Source organism: Thunnus albacares, chromosome 7, assembly GCF_914725855.1.
Source record: "Thunnus albacares chromosome 7, fThuAlb1.1, whole genome shotgun sequence".
NCBI lineage: Eukaryota > Metazoa > Chordata > Actinopteri > Scombriformes > Scombridae > Thunnus > Thunnus albacares.
The window spans coordinates 10,475,161-10,496,297 of NC_058112.1; the positions used below are offsets into that span (position 1 = coordinate 10,475,161).

General features: G+C 41.5%; 2 protein-coding genes across 17 annotated transcripts in view; both read right to left on the bottom strand.

Moving 5' to 3' along the window:
• Positions 1-15,972, bottom strand: part of mical3a (microtubule associated monooxygenase, calponin and LIM domain containing 3a) — a 93,519-nt gene extending 77,547 nt beyond the window's left edge. For 10 of the 13 annotated variants that reach the window (XM_044356403.1, XM_044356405.1, XM_044356391.1 and 7 more), the window contains exon 1: positions 15,769-15,972. The gene's annotated coding sequence lies outside the window, so the exon portion shown is untranslated. The remainder of the gene's footprint in view (positions 1-15,768) is intronic. The other 3 variants (XM_044356402.1, XM_044356404.1, XM_044356401.1) reach the window with 2 other exon arrangements.
• A 1,822-nt stretch (positions 15,973-17,794) lies between these two features.
• Positions 17,795-21,137, bottom strand: part of si:ch211-1e14.1 (UPF0606 protein KIAA1549) — a 39,441-nt gene continuing 36,098 nt past the window's right edge. For 3 of the 4 annotated variants that reach the window (XM_044356822.1, XM_044356823.1, XM_044356821.1), the window contains exons 20-21: positions 20,634-20,788; positions 17,795-20,296 (exon numbers count right to left, since the gene is read on the bottom strand). In XM_044356822.1, coding sequence (XP_044212757.1) covers positions 20,063-20,296; positions 20,634-20,788 — 389 coding nt within the window. In that variant the 3' untranslated portion in view covers positions 17,795-20,062. The remainder of the gene's footprint in view (positions 20,297-20,633; positions 20,789-21,137) is intronic. The other variant, XM_044356824.1, reaches the window with a different exon arrangement.

Below are 21,137 nucleotides of genomic sequence, written 5' to 3' on the forward strand. Positions count from 1 at the left end.
TTGTACGTTTAACCTGTACATAAGCTGAAGTGTAAAAAAAACGACACATTGCAGTTTTACAAGGAATTATATGCAGGACTATTTCTTGGCCATGCTCAGTGACTTCCTGGAATCTCTGTGGTTGGTGAAAGTAACTGCACCCAACCAAGAAACAGTCTTGCATATAATCCCTCGGTTACCTTTTGACAGAGCCAGGCTAGCAGTTTCCCCCTGATTCCAGTTTTTGTGCTAAGCTAAGCTAACCAACTGCTGGCTATAGCTTCATATTTAGCATACACACAAGATAGTTGTAATGTTTTTCTCATCTAACTATAAGTGTCAAACTATGCCTTTCGAAATTCACCAGCTATATCTCATATGTCACACACCTCACTGCAAGCACTTTAATAGGAACTATTTCTTCTGTGGTAAATAGTTACAATGAAAACTGTGGACAGCTGCAGTACTGTGCAAAAGTTTTAGGCACTAAAAGTAAAGTGAGGATGCTTTAAAAATAATGCCATCATGTTTATTTATTAATTAACTTGATACAAAGTGCATTGAACAGAAGAAATCTAAATGAAATCATTACTTAGTGTTACCACACTTTGCCTTTAAAACAGCAGCGGTTCTCCTCGGTACACCTGCACAGTTTTTTTAAGGTACTTGGCAGGTCAGTTGTTCAAAGCATCTTGGAGAAGTTGTTACAGTTCTTCTGTGGATTTAGGCGTCTCAGTTGTTTCTGTCTTTTCATGTGATCCCAGACTGACTCGATGATGTTGAGATCAGGGCTCTGTGGGGGTCATACCATCTGTTGCAGGACTCCTTGTTCTTCTTGTTGTTGAAGATAGTTCTTTATGACTCTGGCTGTATGTATGGGGTCGTTGTCATGATGCAGAATAAATTTGCAACCGATCAGACGCCTCTCTGATGGTATTACATTATGGCATTACATTAAGAATCTAAATATCTAAAGGGCCTACAAGTTTTGCACTGTTCTGTATGTCTATGGATTATCCAGAGTAACCAGCACATTGTTTCTGGACAGACACACTGCTGGTTTTTTTTTTTTTTTTTTTAATGTAACTTGTCATTACTGTAAGCATGTCAAATTAAATTCAGTTCTCCTGCATTGCATTGGGTTGGTGGCAGAAATCTCACAGATAGTGGTATGGGATTAATCTTTGCTACAGGGCACTTTTTCCTAAAAGCCATAGTTTGCAGACATGTTTTGTTACTGCAGTGCACTCATTAGCAGAATGGATCTTTCCATAGTGCAAGACAGACAGGATGTACAGACACTAATTCACTAATCGAATCTCTGTCTCTCTGCCTGTCAGTGAAAACAGTGAGGGCAGGACAGCCTCGAGTAGTCTTAGTAGGATTTCTGGAGAACTCTCTCTGACCTGTATGGTAATGAGCAGTTCTTATTCCACTCAGTGTGTAACATACTCTCATTTTTTATTTTAATAAATCAATACAAATCAACTTTAGCAACACAAAATGCCCTGCAGCAGTGCATGTGTGTGTTTGTGTGTGTTTTTGTGTGTGTAACTTTGTCCTTATGATAATTTAAGCCAATTTTCATGACTATGGACCTTCAAGGACTCACCTATCTAACTAACCAATCCCTGACTGGCAGCCTGCTTCGCTTCACTGCACTCACCCTTGGGCTGGCACAAACAAGGCTTTAAAAAAAAAAAAAGATCAGTTACCATGGCGACCAGATTTTCTTCCTGTCCAGGCCAATATGAGAATCCAGAGCACTGTTAGCTAAGATATTGCCAAGCATGTCATAGTAGTGAGTGGGAGGACAGTACAGCTTGGTGGGAGAAGACACTGAAAGGTTTGACTGTCTATGCTGAGACCACCTCTAATATTAAGTTCAGTTCTGTGTTATATATACACACACCCAAATATGTATACAAAAGCCTACATGGACACTAACGCATATGTGCAGTGAAGGAGTGAAGGTGTTAGCTCTGCTCACTGGGCTCATATACTGTCCTATTCAGTCTTCTGTCTGGCAAAGTATACCAGATTCCTGTTTTTCCCCTTCTACAGACAGTAATCTTAATATAACCTAATCTTAGTTTAATAGGATCAACCATCAAGCCTACCTTACTGAAGTTAATATGCTGGCAGAGAGCATGTCAGACACAACAGAGCATGGAAATGGGTAATTGCATCTAAATCCATGACATTAGATGGTTTAATAAGTTGAATTATGTTGTACCACAAGGTTATACTCTACCCAGGCCTGAATGTTTACTTGATGGTTCTTTTCAGTTCCTTGGGCCGTGTTTTATCTACACAGCCTTAAAAACCCAAACCTCATTATGGCCGACCTGTGCTGTACAAAAGAGATGCTTCTCAATCATGTAAGCTGTATATAACCATATTACAGAACCTCATTATATGTGATAATGGATTTGTTTTAGTCATGTCACAAGTCTGGTTATGTAATAGTAACATTTAACTTATCACACTCCAGCTCACATGTTTTGTTTGGGGGAAATTTGTATTATATTATGTTCATGAGTGTCGCTTACATGGGAAAACACGGCTGTATGGAAAACACTGTCAATTAAGGCACATAAAGGGCAAGCTGCATTTATTACTCTCCAGTTTAAAATATACACATAATGCAGGAATATATATTTGTTAAAATTGTCTGAACGAAATTCCAACACTGTGAATTTTTGAGGAACAAGTACATGTCAAGCTGAGTGAAAATACAAAAACAAAACAGATATCTGCAGACTGAATCCTCACTGGCCATCAGCCTGGACAAAGAACTGCTGTCTAATGAAGCCCCTGTATTATATACAGTATACAGTATAGGTGTGTGCATGCATATTTCCATTTCAAGCTATGCATTTTTCATTCTATTTATTTTTGACATTATGTCATAGGCTACACTTGCTTTTGCAACAATCGCTAATATCCATTCATGGTTAATAAATACAGCATGTCTGAATGTGAATTCTGCACATTACAGTGTCAAGTGTCATCAGTGTTACCTGCCAAACCTGGCAAAGAAAGTAAAGTTAAGTTGCCCCCTTATCATACAAAACACTGACTCCAAACAGTATGTGCTTGTGACCGGACCAGAATTTTAATTGTATTCTGCTCTGCACTGCCAAGGTGCCCTCTCTCTCTCTGTCTGTCTCTCTCTTTTTTTTTCTCTCTTTTGTCTCCTTTTCCATGAACTCTCTCCCTCCCTCCCCTCTCTTCATGGAGTGACTATGAGGCTGCAGTATCCTTACCATTACAAGCCTGGCCCAACTATTTCCCCGCCAGCAGGCGCTAACTGTAATCAGTAGTCAGTAAACACAGTCCTGAGCAAAGCCTTTTCATTGCAGTCAGAGACAATGCAGTGCTCAGCTGCAGTTTACACAATGACCTCAAAGCTCAGTGCAAATCACTACACATATACAGCACAGCACAGCACGGAGACCCACACTGAGAGGCCTGCAACGAGTTCTGCAGGAGGATTTTGTCCATTTGTAATCAAAAACTTGAGCTTATCACATAAGACAACATAAGCTGAGCTGAAGTGATGTTTTCTCGTCCCGCATCAACACTGAAATGTGCTCGACCCCAACTTGACCTTGACTTACAATGTGAAAATAAATCCAGACTGTTCTGTTTATTTAGCATCAATTTTTTTTGTTCTTCAGCTCCTGCTTTGCATTTTAATTGCAACTCATACAGGCAGACGTTGACTTAGTAATTCAACAACAGGCTGAGGTCATAGTTTCAGTCGACCCTTCAACTTGATACAAAGTGACCATGATGGTCACGTACTGCAGCGTTCACGGTGAGTTTGCACACAAACACAGCCCAAGGACAGAAACCAAACACTTCCCTGTCTTTACATTGAGACCGCAGTGAAACCCACATGGATACACACATGCACACGCATAGTTGGTGTCCACCACTATCAGAAATCAGTATTGCTGCAGGAGGGAGGCGTTTACTTGTTTTGTAGCATGTATTCCTACACAGTCTTTCATTAAAGACAAACCACCAGTTTTAAAATGTTCAGAGGCTTGAAAAACACTAGGATTGTAGCTGTAGTAGCTCCTGTCATGATTATTTCTTTTCTCTTAGATTCCTCTGTGCTGCATGTCCACAAAGCAGCCTCCTGCTGCCAGCCCTGAGGCTCTGGAGTCAATAACATAACAGGACATGTCAGCAAGATGGAGCTGGACGGAGGCTCTGGTTATCTAAGATTTAAAGTAGCTTTCATGTGGAGAGAAAAACTCACAACTTCTCTCTGCCATGAGTAGAGTAGACATCAACTGAACATCCTATCTCTACGACCACATTATATTTTAAAGCACTACATAAATTAGTTTTATACATGTAAATGCTTTCCCTGATGGCTTTGTGCACCACTAAAGAGAAAAAAAAGGAATTTGTAGTTTTTCTGGGGAACAAGCCACATCGAATGCAGCAAGAGCAGGCGCTAGAAGTGCAAACGACACATCCCCAGCTCTAATATTGACAGGTTTAGGTTAATGGAGCAAGTGAGAAGTGACAGAATGGATGGAGCTGTCAATGAATCTACTAGCAAGGTCTCTAACGTAATATTTCTACAGTAATAGCAACACATTGATCTCGCTCTAATTAGACACCAGTTAGACACTCTGGGGCGGATTCTCAGATGTCACTCTTTTTGATGGTTTATTTGTGATCACATTAATCTTGTATTTGATCATACAGTACTGGTCCTTTGTGTGGTAGTGGTGCTGTAGTGTATTTTAATAGTGTATTTTATAGTACAACAATAAAGAAACAGAAAGCAGACACAAAGACTATTTTGTCATTCTCTCCCTTTTTCTCTGTCTCTCATACGCTCACTTCTCCCACTACTCAGCTCTCCGAATTCTCACACTCCAACTTATCAAACCAGATCTCTGCCCTCCGTGCAGGTGGAAAAGAGCAAACACACAACTATCGTCTGCAGCTGTTCAAATATTGTGACATGTGATCTCTGGCTGGCACAAAGAGCTCTTGTAATGAGCGACTGGGACACAAAGACTGGGAGAACAGGGAGCTCATCTCTGCGTCCTGACCCCACCTCTCGAACCAAACACACACACATATCCTTGTATTTTTTAGCTAATTCTGAATTCCACCATACCTCGCCAGCACTCTGACAAATGGCCACACATGCAGGGCCTCCACACACAAAGAGTCTGCAACTGTTGCCGCTTTACCACCCGCAGTCGAGTAAAACAAACATGGAAATCAGGAAATCAGAGGAGTGACATTATCTACATTAACCACGTGTTGGATAAACTTGACATTGAGCGGTGGTTATCAAAGGAAGACAGAGTAACTGAATTCCTTATCTTCTGAAGGAACAAAACTGCTTTTGTTCTGCTGTTTGGCCTGCTTTGTCACTCCTTGACAAGACGTTCGGAGCGATTTATTCATCACACTGCCAACACTTGTGATTCGTGCGCTTTGTAGCTTCTATCACAACTGGAGATGGGGATCAAACGGACAAAGCCTCAGTCTCTAAGCCCTCCTGACACCTTTTTTGAATCAGACATAATGTCCTTCCTCTCTACAAGTGATACTGTGTTCAGATCTGAGGGGATTATCTGGGGCTAAATGATAGCAACATTCAGTTTATCTCTGAGAGCAGAATGGGGGGTTAACGTGATCAAGAATTAGTATTATCACAGCTGAATAGATTGAAAAAAAACCTACAGAGACTCAAACGCAAAAAGAATACAGTGACCTCACAGCAGTGTGGTGACACATGATCTCTGTGGGTTTACAGCCATGCTAGCAGCTTTCAGAGGCTTTGTTAAGGCACTACAATTCATCTTGAGGGGAACAGAAAAGTTTAAACCAAATTTCAAGACAATCCATCCAGTTGCTGTCATGACATTTCACTCAAAACCACAGTCTTATGGTGGTGCTACACGAAATGTCAGGGGATCAACAAAGTCAATAAGATACATCATCTGGGAGCCATGAAGGTTTGTACAAAATTTTGTTCCAATCCATCTAGGTGTTGAGATATTTCACTGGACAAGTGAAGATTTGACTTGCTGATGGGGCTAGATGAAAAGTCAGGGGTTCACTAGTTTCATCCTTTAGGCACCATGGATGCACAAAATTACATGGTAATCCATTCAATAGTTGCCGAGATATTTCAGTCTGGACCAAAGTGGTGGACCGACTGCCAGACCAACATTACCATCCCTAGAGCTAAAAATACAGTCATGACCATTTATCACCAAAGACGCCACTAAAATCAAGCAAGAGGAATCCACAGATGAACACTTTAGTAGATCAGGTATGAGTCTAAAGTATGAAAGGCCTGGTTGTTAAATCAAAATACTCCCTAGTTTACAAAAGTTTACTCAGTCAGCAAAGAGCAATGCCCTCAATTTAAAATAGGTCACAGAGAACAATATGTGTGAAATTTCTATAGAGCTCTCAAGACCTTTGAAAGGCCTGAATGCCAGCAGTTCTTTCTCCATTATAAACCTGACAGAAGACAAGCATGTTCAGCATGAAGATAAATGCTATTTACGACATCTTGGTTGAAAACCATGTGGCAAGATTACAGCATAAATTGCCTGTCTTGGAATCAAGGATCATATATACATTTTTCCTGAAACAGCTATGTTATACATGCATAATGCAAACATCACTCCAGCCAAATGTATCTAATTGTGAAATGAAAAACAGATCGGCAGAGAATGCAGCCCTTCAATTACAGTAAAAGAAGGGAAGAGAAAATCACGTCAGAGTCGAGCTATTCTGATAATCCCAGAGTTGAGGCATGACCTCACTGAAGAGGCCTTGTATGGTATATGTCGTGTCCGCTTTTCTTCTTGGCTTGATGAGCTTCTGCAGACTTGGCTCCTCATGAGGCATGAAAGGTATGAAATAATACTTTGATCTGAGGGGCCTCTGGCACATTTCGGTTGCAGTAGTGTTCAAGGATACAAAAATAATGAACATGGCTCAGCAAAGCTCTGAAACGAACATGTTTCTGGTGAGAAAAGGCCAATAAAACCCAAAGAGATATTAAATTTGTCAGATCTTTTTTTTCTTTCCACTCTCAAAAACATGAGATGATGATGATCATTATCTTCACATGAAAGAAGATAGTCCAGAAGATGATTCATATGTACTGATATCAACTGTCAGTGATAGTTATATTCTCATACATCAACCTGTCAAACTGCTTTCCTATAACTATGTGTTTAAACTGAAGGAGGAGATTTCCACACACTTAGAGTGTTTCACTAAACATTGTTCAGTCACTGTTCATCAGTTTGGACTCGTTGATGCTTCCCCAGCACCTTTGCAAAGATTTAGCCAGGTGGAGCGGTGGTCATCCTGCATTATATAACTGTGTTTGAAAGCAGGATACTTTCCAGACGTTGGACAAATAACACAAAAAAGTATGTTTTTCATCCAAAAATTAACGGCATTTATTCAACATATAAGATGCCCTCTCTGCTGAAATGTATGAACGTGAAAACACAATGAGTGACAATGAACAACTAAATCGAGGAAACTAAGGGATCATCATCTATTTGTCCTATGAAGTTACCAGAAATATGAATTTAGCACATTTTCCTTCTGGGTAGAATTATGTTTAACTCACAGCTGAGCTTTTCTAATCCCATGGAGATATGTGTGTGTGTGTGTGTGTGTGTGTGTGTGTGTGTGTGTGTGAATCATATTTGGCTTGCAGCTCTCGTCCTGACATCAGCTCTGATCTGTGACCTCATGTCTTTGTTTTCTCTCACTTTATTCCCCCTTGTATCATTAAGAAAGGAAGGGAAAAGTTGCTGTTATCACCTCTTAAAAATTTAACTAGTGAGAAGAGTGACTCCACTGAGTCGTTTCAACGTTCACTGCGCGTGTCACTCTCTGGATAAACCAATATGACAACAGTTTTCCCTTTCACTGAAGGCAAACGGAGGCTACACTGGCATGCAGTTAGACTCAATGCACAAAAGCATAATTACAGTGCACATGTCTTGTATACAAACTGGATGTCACCCAAAAGAACAACACTCATCTCGGCTGTTGCAGGCATCCCATAATTTTCTCATCTAGTTGAGGGTGTGGAGCAGCAAGTTGGGTAACTCCAAATCCTGTAGTCAGCCTTTCTGTGGTGTGATTTAACAGGTTACCGTGGTAACCGTGCACTCTCGGACAGTGGTGCTGTCAGTAGTTTGTCTCTGTGTGGCTGTTTTTATGGGAGCTGCGGCTGCATGTGTCTTGCTCCTATATAACGGGTGATACCATGTCTCCTTCATCTCCTAGAAGACAAAAAGGTAGCCCAGACAGACAAGCAGAAACAGGTAAGGCTGCAGTGTTACAGACAGCCATATGTAAGTGCTGGAGCCTGAAATGAACCCGTTCTCTCCCAGCTGAGGAAAAATCCTCCAAAGGCAGGAATAAAACAGAACCCAACCACACCCAGAGTGTCCAACCACACTCAATAGGACTTTACGCAGAATACATCTGGTTCAGAGAAGATTCCCACAATCCATGTGGCAGGTTGGCCGGAGCTCAGCCGGTTCAAGGAAGTACAAGTACAGAGATGTGGATCATGAAAATGGCATGAACATTATTCTCCGCACAATGGCTCCTGTTCTCCCGCTGAGGGCTGCTCACGCTCAGCTCTCTCTGTCTGTCCCTCGGGTGCTGAACCTGCATGAGTGCCCAGCTGGAATCCCCGCCCTGTCAGACAGGCTTTCTTTAATCCAGTATTCAATTGGGACTCAACATCTCTACAGTCTACATTTTTCATAGCAGTACTGTCTTCTGCCAAGCTTATGCATGAGTCCACCAGTCCATTGTGTCATTTTGGATGGTTACTAGGTTACATGAGTGTTGTTTAGTGTTGTTGTGATGAAGAAGGCCTGTCCAAGATATGAAAAGTGGACTTCTGAGAAAGAGGACACAAAAGTGAGCCTATATTGAAAATGTTAATTGATTGATTTGGATAGATTGACACTATAAAGATAAATGTTTGGAGGTAATAGAATAAAATAGTGCTTTTTTTTGATATTACTCTAAATTTAAGGTTATTCTTTAGGATATTCTAGCAATTCAATTTTAATTGGAGGGTATGATTTCTAATTTAATTGCATAAAAGATTAAGGTACTTGGATGTTGATGTATGGATAGAAGCATGTGCTGACACAAAGGTCACTTTTACAGAAATGTGATGACTCATGCTGAGCTTCCTCATTGTGTAATGGTGCCTTTAAGTCAGGTCATGTGTCTCATATCTCAGAATTTCCAAGTTGTGACATGTACGGATGGCTTTAAAATGTCAGAGCCCATGTAAGTTACTTCTTGAATTGTACTTAATTGTCATTCCTAAACATAAACAAAGGAAACTTTAATTTTGTTATCAATTGGCTAGCAAGAGTGTTCTCACAATTTCTAGCATATGCACTAAATGTCAAGCTTTATGTGTACTCAAAGTGCATTTGAAGGCAGCATTGCAGGCATTCAACTTTGTCAATGATCAAATGAATGTGTCAGACTGTAGTATTATTGGTATGATTGGGATATTATTGCTCAGTGGCTTTCTCAGTGCTTAGTGATATCTATCAATCTAATTTTACTACAGTACAGTGTATTACTACTGAAAATTTGTTTCATAACCCAGTGTTGTTGTGTGACTGACATGACATCTGTCCGAAAGTTGATCCTGGTGGGATTGGGAAGAAGAACCGAGAAGACAGCTGCTGTAAAGACCCAAGTCCAGTTTGGACTCCTCTCCATGTGTGTGTGTGGACATGAATCATATGTCCATGTGTGTTGCATTTATTTTTGAACATCTGACCCCGTGTCTGACCTCATGCCAACACCCCCTGCCCTGTGTATGTGTTGAGGCGTATAACGCTCTCCTTCAGCTCTTCTCAAAGTTCAGAGCTGCCATATCCTGTTTTCTGCCTTTCTGCCCCGTTAGCCCCTGATCTTTACTCCCCGCTGACCTACTTCACACACTTGCACACACATGCATACTCCTGTACTCACATAAAGTACATGTACTTAATGAGGCAACACACAGATAGGAATACATACACACAACTCCAGTAACATGTGGTGCTGTATGCTAACACATTAGCATACACTACAGGCAGCATCTGATAATAAGACACAACACTGACATCTTCTCATCTTATAAAATCTTTATGGGGAACATGCTAAAACAGATGGCTGTTTAGCATTCACTTGGAGTTGTGTTTACACTTTCCTCCTTAGCTCTGTTTTGGTCTCCAGCAACTCTTCAGGGAAATATCTGTTCACCAGCTAGCTGCTGGCTTTGTCTCTCAACAATTTTGTACTGGGCAGGAAGTGTACAGTGGATTTAGCAGTGCTTTTTGCTCAAAACAGCTGCCTGTTGCAGCTGTAAACAAGGGGTGAGACTCAAGAAAGAGCAGTAAATTTGTGGACCATAAAACCAAAACAATGAGCTGAAAGACCCTAAAAATACTCCGTAGAGCTGATTGGAACCCGAGTTGAGTGATAATTCTCTGTGGGTTTAATACTAGTATGCACAACACCTTTAATATTACACACAGACATTTCTCCATTATTACTAGAAAAAGACTAATTAGTGCAGCTTTAACATTTTAACATGAGATATCAATAATTCAGTTTAGCCTGATTAATTTAGCTACTATGTCTGTTGAACACCCCTCTTCACCTGGTGAGCACTGATTGCCAACCAAATGTACGTCGTAAATAAACAAGAAAAGCAGAATGCAGCAATTTAAAACACTTTATTTTTATAAACTTTATTTTTATACCAATTAATGTAACTCAGGTAGCTGATGAGCTGATTCTGGCCAGCTGCAGCCGAATGGTCTAGCCAACTTTGTTCTGGCACCAGAGGACCAAATGGAGGATCAGTCTGTTTCTTGTTCCAGTAGTGTCTCCACATATGTTTCCTGTAGTGCTATAGGGTTAAGGTCTTAGGTTAGATTATGGTAAAGTGTCACAGAGACTGTTTAGGGGTTAGAGTAAGGTTGGGTTGAGGTTAATCATCTCCGTAGATGATTGGTTGGGATTGGGGCAAAGGTTAGGCTCAGGTCAAGGTGTCCTGTCAGAGTACATAATTATAACTACATAAGGACTATACCAAGAGCTTCTTTAACTAGCTTTCTTACTTTTAAGACAGTCCTAGCCACCTGCTATCCCACGACATAACAAAGCGTATGTTATAGAGTCAACATAAAGCATCTGAAGATATTTACAAGGGACACAGATTGTTTTTGTCTGTTTATTTTGTTTACTAAGCAATTATGCTGCCAAAACCTGCTGCAATCTTCACAGGACACTGTCCTCTGACCTCTTTCTCACCCACATCTGAAACAGGTTACTGTGATGAGGTATAAACAAAGGACAAGCGGGCAGTAGACAACACATCTGACACGATAGAGATGCATTTCTCTAACAGTCGTGGCTACGATCTAAACTACAACAGATGTGTCTTTGTCTGTTAGAAACACCACAGCCTCAGAGAAAAGACAAAAAAACTTTAAATGGCTTAGGATGTTGTTTTTTCAGTCTTTGTTTACTGACATGCACAATCGTTCTCACACGAGGCATTGTGTAAAGTCATGGCTGTGGTTAATGGTTTTTGCTTGTGTGTATTATTGTTCTAAATCGGTGTCATATTAGAAATGTTTCTGTGGATTTTGCATGTGTATCTGAACAGAAACCTGATACAGAGGTCAACAGTGTAATCACATAATCATATGGTGCCCATGTGTTCCCTGTGCAGTCCGATGCACATGAACTGTGGCTCATAATCAAACATAATGTTACTTTTTAAACTGAGAAAATGGTCAATTTCTCCAAACTGTACTTTCTTTTATAGTGTCCATACTAACACCAACTTGTTCCCACATGTCTCCAGTTATGTTAGGCTTCTTCATTTTTGCCCTTCATCTTAGGTCATGTATCTTGGTTGTCTCCTTCAGCATGCCCTTAACAAGTGTCAATTTCCAGAGACACGCTTGATTAAAGATAAAAGTGAAGCACCTAATTTAAGTTCCCTCAGAGGATAAATATTTAACAAGAGTCATGACTGCACTAGAGGGGGCGGACTGTACTTAGAGTGATGAGTTCATGGATATTATTTCAGATGTTGAGTGACGAATTCTGTAATACTACAGCCAAAGAAAAATCTGTCTATTCTCTTCTTCATTTTATACTATTTATCATTTCATATTTATTTATGTAAATATATACAAGCTGAAGACTTTGGAGGGTTAAATTCACTCACTTGACTGAGGTGGTCTTGACCACAAATCTGGTTGCTGACAGCTGAAAAAGTGTTGTTTTTTTTTTTCCCCCATATGACTGCCAGATACCAGAAAGCAACTCCAAAAGACCTATTCCCATCTTTGATTTGGTTATTAAAACAGCCTCATATGCAAAAACAAACCCACATAGTGGTGATTTCACACAGCAAAGCAGGAGAAAATCCGGGGTCACTTCTATCAGCCAGACAAATCTGGGATAAAAAAAAAAAAAAAAAAATGAATGCAGTGAAATGAGTTGTGTTGAATCTGGGCTGCAGTTGGAGGAGATAGGTACAGAAAACAAAGCTCACTCCAAAGATGGACACGGTTCAACCATTTCAGATTTCCTGTCTTTTCCTTCTTTCACTCAGCGCTCCTTCAGCGTATGCTGAACACAGCACACTGCGTTTCGCTGATGTCTGCTGATGAGGTTAGCTAGACTCCAACTCCCTGCACAGGAGAAACATGGAGGTGATGCCAGCAACAAACTGTTAAACTGGATGGATTCTTCATGCACAGACCCGAGCTAATCTACTTCTGATGAAAATGAAATGCTCCATTTTGTATGTTGTTAACAACGGGTAGCAAGATGTCTGAAATGAAAAAGATGGAGGCAGATGCTGAGAAAGTTTCATGTTTCAAAGTGGACTCCCAGTGATGTTCATGGCAACATTACCCAAAATGGATTTTGGGTAATTCTGTGGTTGGGATCAGATAAAGATGCCAGTTCTGAGATTATTTATAGGACCATGTTTAGCACGGCCACATTAGGCCAAGGATCACAGTAATGATACTTTGTGCTCCAAAAGCAAAACTCCCTCCCACATACATCCACAAGTAACCAAATTAAAGAAATCTGCAACAAAAGCAACAGCTTTTGAACATGGACTAAAAGGCAAATTAGTTATGTGATAAAAACACTGTTCAGGTTAGTTGTGGAGTCAACAATGATAACAATGAAAAACAGTCAGACCAGACAAAATACCCACCTGCAGTGTCCATCTGCTGACCAAAACAAAGCCATTAGAGGAATAATAGCTTAACAGGATTATCTGCTGATTATCGTCCGGACTGTTCACAACCAAAAACACTAATTCTGAAGCTCTTCAAAAAGCACACAAGGAACAAGAAGATACTAAAACATAATGTGATGCATAAAAACCTAGACAAACACTCGCACCCCCATTTTTTTTGCTGTTCCATTGTCTCATTTACTCCATCTTTATGCTTTGACAAACACGCAGACACTTTCTGCCTCCTCTAACTGCTCTCAATATGCAGTTCAGGTGCAAGATTAAAGGTAGAATGAACATTCATAAGACATTCTGAGCATGCCTCCGCTCCCATCTGTCGGGTCCTGCCAAGGCTGCTATATTCTGCTGCTGCTGACTGCCCTGAAAATGTCCAGCGGCTGTAGTTTGCAGGACAGCAGTGCAGAGAGATCCAGTGTCGGCCAACAGGGATTAACGCTGTCAGAGGATCAGCTGCGTGCATACCGTGTAGCTTTATAAAGTTGAACAAAATACCTCGTGCCACTGAACTACATACAGGATGCAATACATGTTCTATACCTCATCACCTGTTATTGTCAGTTTGTGAAGTGAGAGCATGAAAAGAAAGACAAAACACTCTACTTTCAAAGAGGACCAGTCCTTAATTAAAACTGCAAATGACTGTAATCCTGCATTAAATGTGAGTTTAGCTCAGTCAGTGTGAATCATGATGCTGTATGAGCCTATGCTTCCATCATCAAATGGAATCCACCACGCCTCTTATCAAGCACAATAAACATGTTTAATGTGTCAACCTCACCGGCTGAAGGGACAACAGTTCAGCTGTGGAAGAAGCACCGCAGCAGCTGACAGGCAGGATCAGTGTCTGAAGTCAGAGCAGAGGGCAGCTGCCGAGCAAACGGGCACTCTCTTATGAATGACAGCTATTCACCTCCCCCTTGAACATCACATGAGCGCTGCCTCCTACTCAGCACAGCGCAGCACAATATCACGCTGTGTCTTCTGATACAGCAGAGCCTGGCCGGGAGGGAGGGAGACAAAGATAACCTGCATCGTGACCTTGAGGAAGGCGACTGTCCGCCGGTGACAAGAGTTTGTGTGAGCAAGGGTTACCTGATCTGATGGTGTAATGGTGCATTTAAAGCAGCTACTTTTGGTTGTACTTCTAACCTCAGAGAAAATATAGTCCTGTGTCATGAAGCAGTAAGTAGGGCAGAACCAGCCACTGGCACAAAAAAACCCAAAACTATATTCTTTCTTTACCCTCCTCTAACCTTCCCTCCACTCTCCCACAGCTTCTTGTTCATGTGTTATGAAAACAGACAAAGCTGGGGGTCCCTGCCTCTCCGCTGTTACGTCAGATGCATGCGCTCATGGCATACACATGTGCGCAAAATGTAACTTTTCTTCAAAACCTTTTGTTTCAGCACATCTAACCAATTACCTAACCCAGATTAGCTCGGAAATAAACCTCTCACAACTCTGCCTCCCCCTCTTGCTGTTTTCCTGACGCCAGCGTAGGACAGAGGAATGAGAAAATGACCCAATTACAAAGCAAAGATAACCTGCGCTGGGAGGGCCGGCGGAGGGGGAGCAGGAGAGATGATGATGATGATGATGATGGGAAAGAGAAGAGGCGTTAAGGCAGAAAAAAAGGAGCCGCAGTGGCTGGATGGGAGGAAAGGAAGATAATGTGTTGTGTTTAGGTAAACTGCTCTCTTGGCATTTGGGCAACTGTCAAATTCATACACACAAGTGAGGCTCTGAAAAGTGAAAACAGTGACATCCTGCGGTGACGGCAGTGACTCGTGGGGGGGGGGGGGGCGGTTGACCTAAAGCTGGATACTGCAGAGTGTGGCAGAAGATGCCTGGCTGCTGCAGTGTCTCTGTATAGCCAAACACACCCTGCTGCCATTGATTCATCAGCAGCAACTCTGATGCTATGTAACAGCGCAGCATGCAGAGCGTTGCATAATAACAAAAAAAAAAAAGAAAAGCCATGCTGGTACTCAAGGAGGGCGAGGACCACATCCTCCCACAGCAACACCGCTGCAACACTGTCGCTCAAATGCTTCATCGTCATCACACCACAGGAATGTCTGTTTCTGACAGGCGGCTGCCGTGGTCTTGGAGGAACGACACGTGCTATGGTGACCAAGTGTACACAAACACACAGGCAGTGTACATACAGCACACCAATGCTCAGAACAGACTGCATCTCCTTCCTCAGGAGAAAACAAACATATACCTTGGTAACAACCGCAAACAGTGTGGAGAAACACCCTGTCTGCTCTGGTTGAGAAACTCTCCCGATTACATCCATAAATTCCTGAGATGTGACTCTCATTACAGCCACTGCCATACTGAACACACACATATACAGCTACAAACACACACACACACACACACATGTACAGTCAGAGTGAATGGCAAACTGATAGCAGTCTACTCACAAGGCTGAATACTGTGCCTGGATCAGTGAAAAGGCAGATATCCTCTTTTTCTTGTCTGTCAAAGGTTTTGCCTCACACTCCTGCTCCTCCCTGCCCTCCTTGTCTCTCTGTCTTTCACCGGCAGAATAAAAGCGAGAGCGGCTGAAGAAAGAGTGAGATCTGCAGTGCTGGAACTCTGTCAGTATGCTAATGGCTGGATCTGCTCTGCCTCCACCTCTCTGTTTCTCTCCTCCCTCCCTCCCTCCCTCGCAGTTCTTTCCAAGGTCAGTGGGCAGAACTGCCTATTGGACTCCTCCCTTACTGGACAATTGCTTCCCTCCTTATACCCTCATGGCACACACCCCCTCCTCACCCTCTCCTACAGGCTGGACACCCTGGGCAGTAATTACCGCCATGATCCAGATTAACTCCTGGGTGTGCTCTTGTTGTGCTATGCTGGGCCGAGCTGGACTCAGAGCATGGGACGGGACAACACACAGACAGGATTACTTTGTGTGTGTGTGTGTGTGTGTGTGTGTGTAGGAGGGGGGCAGTTAGACCCCACAAGGAGGGCCAGGGGTAACCAGCCAGGACAGGACACTTTTAAGTTCTACAGATGCTGAGCTAAAAGCTAACAAGAAATGCATCTACAAATCTGAGAAAAAATCTTTGGAATGCAGAGCAAGATAAATCACTGACATGTGGATTAAAGTAGTAGAATTTATATGAGGGTGAAATAAAGCCTGAAATTAAAGATGACCACTTGTCGTGCTTATATTTATGGCTACTACCACGGACTATAACATGTGAAGACTACAGAGAATGTAGCCTTTAGCTGTAGTGTAATCCTATGTGCCTGGAAATGAGTGCTGGAGTCTGACATGGTGTCATGGAGAAGATCAGGGTTAAATAGCTTAGAAGAGGCGGAAGATCAGACGCAAGGAGAAACAGGAAGTGATCAACTGTCAATAGTTTTCATCACTTGTAACTTTTTAACTTGATACAAGAGTTTTTCACTGTTATTCAAGTGCTAAATAAAACCCAAACATGTACAGTAGGTATCGAGTGTGTGCTGTCTAATACTTGCTGAGTTGTGTGGTCCACTTCCTGTAGAGTGAGTCCAGGAGATTTGCTGAGCGTTTAGCTGCATCACTCAGCGGCTTTAGTTCCTGTGATGGGATTAAGGGGGAGAAGCGTCTGATGGGATGAGATAGAACTCAATACATGCGCAAAAGACGGACTCCTTCACCACACAGGGGAGTACCCACAACACACTTGTAGCCAATCATATTGATAGACACCAAAGTGAGTTACATAGGATCTAATTTTTAGTTTGGGGTAAAATACTCCCTTATTTCCAGTAACAGTGCAGTTTTTACTACTTTACACGTACTGGTTTTCATTTTTGTTATATTATATTGCCTACTTAGTATTCCTCTTTTCTTATTTTTTTCCACTCTTGCCCATGAGAAGAGGACAAAACGACACCCACTGTCTAGTCGTGGCATCACTGATCAACATGGAGACATTCATCCTCCACAAACGCTGTTCCCAGAGATATTACATAACCATACACGTCCCCCTCATCAATAAAACAAATTATCACAATCCCTCCATTAGAACTGACGAGCACATGAAACAACCTTCAGAGACTCCCTGAAACATCCTTGTGAATCGGTTACATCATCTGCAGCGAGGGAGCAGTCTTTGTTTTGAATAAATCTTGTTTGATTTCCTTGTGATGTGCTGCCACCTTGTGGTTGTTTGCGGTAAGTACAACACCTGCAAGTATGCCTTTAATATCAGATGAATGAAATGAAATTATGTAATTTGAGAGTGTTTTAGCTTTTCAATCAATACTGGAAATGATAAATAGATATAGTCTCACATCTAGGATGCAGCTAATAATAAATAATAAATAATAAATAATAATGATGGTGATAATGTGTGGGAACTCAAAAGAGAATTAAGCAAACTTTTATAAAACGGTGTCAACACATCAAATCTAATCCATGCTTATGAACTTAATATGTGAAGACACAACAAGTGACAGTTTCATTTGTATTTCAAGAATTGTGGAACAGCATGCGCAAACACAAACAAAAGAAATGCGACACTTAAACATGCAACGTGACTCAAACGTAACGGTTGGGCCAGCCAACAGATCATTTTCACAAAATACAAGACACAGAAATAGCTGAAACACAACGGGAAAAAAATAAAATATAAGAAAGCAACTGAGGATGAACAAAAAGTGAACGGGCTGTTGTTACAGTACAGAACCAGCAGATGGAGGCATACAGTGTGAGATTGGTAACATAAAACAGGAACATAGAGATGAAGTGGACAACCACACATGAAAACACCTCCCCGAAGAGCAGAGGAAACTCCGTACAATGACAATGTTTGATCACCGTTACCTGGATGTTATTTCATTTCAGCTCTCAAAAGCACCAACAGATCAACAGCCAACAGCTGAGAATGATTATGAATTATGAATTCCTGTCTTACTGCTTAATCTGTTCAAGTGAATCCAAAAGGCACTTCACATGGTGAACAAAACAAGGCAAGGGAGGTATGCAGCGGGAAAAATTTCACCCTTTCGACTCACTGCCAGAACAGTTCAGTTGTTGTTTGTGTGGGGAAGATATTTAATCCACCACATAATACTGGTACACACTCCACTAACATATTTTCAGGCCCTGTTTTTAAAATCCATAATTTTCTCCTTATTTTATTTAAATAAAATATCACTTCAGGCCCCAAAATATCACAACATGTCAGGGGGGAGGGTCACATAAGAAAGGAAAAAAAAAAAAAGGAACCTAGAATGATTTCCGACCAGTTTGATGACTAAGTGACATTTAAGGTGAACATAATGACATGAGGCAAGGTAAATCCAAAGAAATTGAAAAAAGCACATACACATGACTGGTCGAAGTAAACCTTAAATGATATCAAATACAGTACACTTTTTTTTCCCCCTCCTGTGCGAACAAAAAGGCAAAGCAAACTCGAAATACTGCATGAAAACAGTGATGGTGATTCAGTATATAGTCAATATGATAATGATAAAACACAATACTGGTCTCTATGACTTTCCCTCATTAACATTTCATCCGCATGACCTATCAAACTGTCATTTTTTTTTTACTGATTTGTCCTTTAAGAATCTCTTTTTTTTAAAAGACCTGAGCTGTACCTAGTAGTCTGCATACAGTGCATTAAATTACAACCAAATGCTGAGTACATACAGTACGCCAGAATTGTCAAGTACATACTGTCATTCTTTAGTCATTATTTCTAACACATTTGTGCCTGCATCTTTGAAACTTGCGCCTTGAGTTGTATTTGACGATTAATGTGATATCAAGGCCATTTTTCTTGTTTGTCTAGCAGTCTGTTAGCTACTAAACATAAATAAAAAAAAACAAAAACAAGGTACAAGATACAAGACAGGACTTCAACGCAAGGTGTCCACAAAAAAAACCAAAAAAACAAGTTAAGGTCAAAAAGTATCAACTCCGACTAACGCTGTGCTACTGCAGTAAGTAAGGAAAGAATAGGTAGTGTTAATGAGAGTTAATAGTCTCTATGTTATGCCCCTTTGTGCCTACTCTCTGAACTGGCTCGCTGGCTGTGAACTATGACCTTACTGTAGGCTCGTACAGTAGATTGGGTCACGTGAACTAACATCACAGTGTCAAGGCATAGCATGGCTCATCATGGCAGAAAACATGAAGTAGCACCCGATGGTGATATGGAGGTTAAGGGCCTGCATTGGAAAATGACATGTATGGTAGTTTGAGCAATTTCTTTAACTGGACTGTAAATATGTCTTGCGGAGTATTTCTGTTTTAGTGAAGGCAGCATGAGAATGAAACCATGACACTGAATACTGAGTCCAAAGAAATGCAGCAAAATCTCAAACAAAGTCCAAAATGTGGATCCACAGCTTGGCATGATCCTTCCCTGATCCACAGGACAGAAACACGTCCGTTCATCTCGTTTAGGTCCAGCATACTGTTCATATTCTTCGTCTTGTAACACTGTCTCTGATTCGATATACTGCAGTTGATCTGATTCTGTGCTCTCTGAATAGTCCAGGGGCTCTGTCAACCATCCTGTCATTCAGTTCTTCGAAAAGGCGGCCATTTCAGATAGAAACCTCAATTAGTCACTGCTTTGTGTCAGTTTAGCAGGACTATCTCTCTGCTGTACACCCTCAGGGACTTCCATGGGAAGCATTGTCAGATTAGGCGAAGCAGGCAGGCAGGGTCAGTGGCATGACTGGTAAGAGCTACAGACTGGAGCTTCAGCTGTGATAGCTGGACACAGCTGCCTGTTTCTGGGAGAGACGCAACAGCTCCTCCCTGATGGCCTTGATCAGGGAGGCGGAGGAATGGGTAGGAGGGGTCGTATCCATAGGCGGTGGGGCTGATAGATAACCCACCCCAGTGTCTAGGTGGGCAGGGGGTGCAGAGGGCTCCCTGATAACACTTCTAGGCATCTGGAAGATAGAGGACGAGTAGTCAGGACAGTCCAGGAACTGAAGGCGGGAAGGATGGTAAAACAGAAGGAAAAAGAGGGAGAGAAAACAGAGGAAAAACAAGAAAAGAATATCAAGTGACAGAAATAGAAAGTGGGAGAAAACTAGAAGAGATTTTAAGAACTGCATGGCACTATTATATAACTAAACATACAGTATGTTATTAGGATCAATTCACTGTTGGTTTTGGTATTTTCATGAGAACAAAAATGTAGATTATCATCAACAAAAAAATCTCCTTGGTCGAATTAAATATACATTTTACAAGTCAATTTATTTCAGGTAATAACAGATTTAAAACAATAAATTAAATCTGTGATTTAGGAGCTTCACTCACTGTATCTTTTTCAGGCTCTGCCCGGGAGAAATTGTCATCATGGTAGTTGTTCCAGCCAATGCCTCCGTTCTGGCCCAGGGGAGCCCTGACCCCCGCTGGGTAACCATTCATCCGGCTGGACAAGCCCACCTGTGTAAGATGATGGAACTGGGCACCTACACACACACACACACACACACACACACAGCATATCAGACCTACAGTGCCTGGCACTCAATCCTCAGCAGCTCCTCTAATATACTTTGATACAATCACTGTAGTCTGAAAAGCTTTCTGTCTGTCTGCTGTACTGTACTCTATATGGTAAATGCCAGAATCCAATTCTATTAGAGTGAGTTACATGATGGCAGCAGCATCACGCCAGAAGTGATTTAAAATAAATTGTGTGTCCGCGGACAGTCACTCTGTATTAAGACAATAAACAAATGTATGAATGGAAGTTAATCATGACGAGGGGCAGCGCAACAGTCTGAATTTACACATTTACAATCGTCTGTGTGCATG